Genomic DNA, 4,075 nt, shown 5'->3' on the forward strand with positions numbered 1-4,075 from the left:
ATCGTAATTCTCACCAAAACACCACCACCAACTTACTTCACCTTTATCAAGCCTCACAGCTCCGCCAGCACCCTTCACCTCGGTCTATCCCCCTCTACCCTTGACCTCCACCATAGTAGTTCCCCCCATCCCCCCAGGACACGTGCTTCTGCCTTGCGTGTAGCTAAAATGCTAACAGGTATCACACCGCTCGGATATAAAACGCTGGGTCTGGGCCGTGATAGCCCAGACCCACGTCCGCCACCCGCAGCTCAGCACCTCTGCCGCCAGCTGGCGTGTGAGTGAGCTCGTTGGTTGCCTGTGTTTGTGCGTGTATAGCAGCGGCCCACGACGACTTTGTTTGGTTTATTTGTGGGCACGGCCAAGGCCTCTTCATATCTCAGCTTGGAACACCAAGCACCTGACGCAGAACAAGAGGTGCCCCTCAAACTAGGGGCGCGAGGCAAGTCCTCGCCCGTAGGAGCAGCGACTGGGCAGTTCCCAAGAAGCGTGAGTCACCGAGTGAGTCAGGCAACGGCAGCAGCAGCAGCAGCAGCAGCAGCGGAGCAGTGCACACCCCACGCTACCACAGTCTGGCGCACACTACCTAGGCAGCGCGCCTCCTACCCGCACGCGCCACCTCGCCTCTCCACCACCAGCGCCACCCTCACAGAGCCGGACATTGCTCAAATTGTGACCGTGCAAGCAACACCCAGTCATGTCGTGGAGTGCGGACGTAACCGTACTGGACCTGAACTCCCTGGTCAGCCAAGGAGCCGAGGCTTCATTCAGCCCGCAGACCTTCGGCGGGCAACAAGCACGTCCCCTGCATCAGCTTCCACAGCAGCAGCACTTCCAGCATCCCCAGCAGCCACACTATCAGATGTTTGACGCGCCTCAACAGACAGGGTTCAGCAAGCCCTACTTGGACGTACCATTCAGTGAATACAGTCTGTTGTCCCCTGGAGGCGAGTCGGGCTACAGCAGCGGCTGCAGTGTAGGTCAAGCATCACCCATGAGTCGCAACGTTGGAGGTTCTCCCGCGCCACCGCGGCCCACGTCACGCACCACTCCTGCCCTAGACGGAAATATGGAGTCCAGCTACATCACCTCTGCCAGCAACACACTTAACAACTACGGGGCAGTCGGGTGTGAAGCATTTGGCAGCCAGAACAATGTATACGATGTTCTCAACTCCAGCTTTGATACCTCCTATGACAGAGTACTCGACACAAGTTACGGGTCACCTGCAGCTGGCTACTCTTCACCTTACATCGAGTCCACCTGCGACTCTCCATACAGTCTGCCACCCCAAATCGCCTACGAGCCTGCCCTGCAGCAGGAGCACCAGGATTCACAACAGGAAAAGCAGTTCAAAGTACCTCCTGGTAAGTACTCTATGTTTGTTTGTTTACATTTTCGATGTTGGTGTGGGTCAGTGGCACCGAGGAAAGGGCAAAGAGTGACACGGGTTTGGTCTTCCGGTCCATCTGACAAGAGGTGTTACCGTTACCCAATAGCCGCACTTCGAGAGGTGATGAAACGTTGATCTTACAGTTAACTTGATAAGGAAAATATTACAGTAATTCCCGGTTCGATTTTCCTTTCTTAATCATTACTTCGCATAACTTTTTATGAAAAACAGTCTTTAAATGACGTATGCCAATGAGGAGACACGATAAAGCCTTCACTTGTTCCTCATATCGTTTCTAGCGGCACACCACAGCCATCGGTATTACCTTTTGAGTATCACCTGACATGGTGCAGGTAATGAAGTATCACCTTCAAGGAGCACCTTCACTCTTTCCAACTTCTACTAGTTCTCCTTCAGTCCCAGCCTTCCCCTAGATACACAACCCGTCGTCTCTCCTTCACCGCCCGAAAAAAAAAAAAAAAAGACCTTACGAGAATTGCTTATTTTTCCGTGGGTGCGTCGCTTTGTCTTGGAGGCCAAATCATCTTCGGACCGTGCTGTTGTCGGGGGTAAGGAGATGATGAGTCCTGACCGCAGACGTCCTCCCCCGTGACGATACATTCTGGGAACCCGCGAAACTCTTGCGTAATTACGGCGCGACCACAGCTGCCACCACCACCACGGCATCTCAGTCAAGAAGTCCCTGAGCTCTTTGATATTAACAAATGTATAACTAAATTAATATATTGCTGAACTTCTCTTTCACAGGTAAATAATAAAAAAAAAACAGCACTCGACGTCTCCTGGTTGTTATGCAAGTGTTACGGTAATATTTACGTTTTCTTTACAAGCAAGAGTGTGGTAGACTGAAAAAAAAGATGAGCACGCGATGAAGTGGAGTGAATCAGAGACGAAGAACTAGACACTTTAAAGATACCTCGCCTGTGTTGTTATTTTGAGGCGTCTGACCATCCCTTCCTCCCTCCCTCCCGCCTCTCACTCACCTACTCTACCACCTCCTTCCCTCCAGTCCCTCCCGTCTCTCTTCTCTTTCTCTCTCACACTCTTCTTCTCCCTCCCTCCCTTCCTCCCTCCGCCCTCAGGTCATCTCAGCCATTCATTCGTGGGTGCGGCGAGACATTCTCTCTCTCTCTCTCTCTCTCTCTCTCTCTCTCTCTCTCTCTCTCTCTCTCTCTCTCTGACCAGCATCATTATTGCCGGTCAACAGTTGTGTTCTCAGTTATCATTGGCAAGCCTCCTTTCATGTTTACTTACTTGTCTACCCGTCCTTTTTCTCCTTTCATGATCTTTAGCCATACCTCACCTCTTCACTATCAAGAGAGAGAGAGATAGGTGAGGGGGGGGGAGATAAGGCACGATAAGTTTCACTTCCTAGACATTCGTACTGAGGGTGATAAAGCGTCCCTTGAACTATCCTTGAAGCAGGGAGTGCCGATCAACAGCTCCCTCCCTCCCTTTCTCCTTCACTCCGTCCTCTCACCATCCTGCCCTTCCTCCTCCTAGCGTCTCCTCTCTTTTCTCACTCCCTTTCCCTTTTCCCTGGTCTCGCTTATCCCCCACCCTTCCCACTAACGCGGAATGAGACAGTCAACTTATCAAAACCACCTCTGATTGCTGGGTCGGGCGGGTTGATGGGAAGAGAAGGTGGAGGTCGGAGGCGAGTATAGCGCAGAGGGAGGGGAGGGAGGGAGGCCTTGATGAACGAGATGTGGTCAAGGTTTTCTCAACAGCAAGGAGCAGACTCTGGCAAAACACACACACACACACACACACACACACACACACACACTTTCCTCATAAGGTCTGCAGTAACCCGTGACAATGAAGGTGAGGAGTTAGTGCAGACGTGTCAAGTTTACACACACACACACACACACACACACACACACACACACACACACACACACACACACACACACACACACACACACACAGGCATGAGACGTAAATAACTCTCTCGTTTTATCTCGCTGACAAGAATAGCTGCGCATTTCTCGGTCAAGTGACAGGCGAGTCTTATATTTACCCCTGGCACTCGGCCCTGACACGTAATAGGCCTCTGGAAACTATGCAGGTGTGTACTCATAACACACACACACACACACACACACACACACACACACAGAAAAATATTAAGTCCCTCGCTTAGCCCGGCTATTCACATTCCACCTTTACATTTCAATCGTTACCCACACGTTTACACGCTCCCAGGACGCGCTTGTGTGACAGGTCCGCATTAACATACCAGGCGCGGCTAATTCCGTCCCTAGGCATGACTGTATGGAGCGGGCACGCAGATCACCTGCCAACGCACTAATAGATAGATCGCCCTGCCCTGCCCTGTCCTGCCCAGCCAGCTTGCGTCTTAGGTTCATGTCAATGCGCAACAAGAGCATTACCTTTTTACACACACACACACACACACACACACACACACACACACACACACACACACACACTTCCCACAACATCCGAAGACCTGCTTGGGTAATTGTTTCCATGAACCTGGCAAGGCACAGTGAGGTTGCCTGCCAACGTTTTCACCGGAAGACCAACCCACACAACGTACTTTCCTCGGCCGCCGCCACGCCTTCTTTAATATGCCACATAATGTTTAGTACTTAAATTTGATGTGAGTTTGATATGCTAACAGTTAAGACA

General features: G+C 51.4%; 1 protein-coding gene across 1 annotated transcript in view; it reads left to right on the forward strand.

The window, feature by feature from the left end:
* The first annotated feature begins 226 nt into the window (after positions 1-226).
* LOC135094176 (DNA-binding protein D-ETS-6-like) overlaps positions 227-4,075 on the forward strand; it is a 5,243-nt gene continuing 1,394 nt past the window's right edge. The window contains exon 1 of the mRNA XM_063994028.1: positions 227-1,367. Within this exon, the coding sequence (XP_063850098.1) occupies positions 698-1,367 (670 nt within the window). The 5' untranslated portion in view covers positions 227-697. The remainder of the gene's footprint in view (positions 1,368-4,075) is intronic.

Source organism: Scylla paramamosain, chromosome 3 (assembly GCF_035594125.1).
Source record: "Scylla paramamosain isolate STU-SP2022 chromosome 3, ASM3559412v1, whole genome shotgun sequence".
NCBI classification, from domain to species: Eukaryota; Metazoa; Arthropoda; class Malacostraca; order Decapoda; family Portunidae; genus Scylla; species Scylla paramamosain.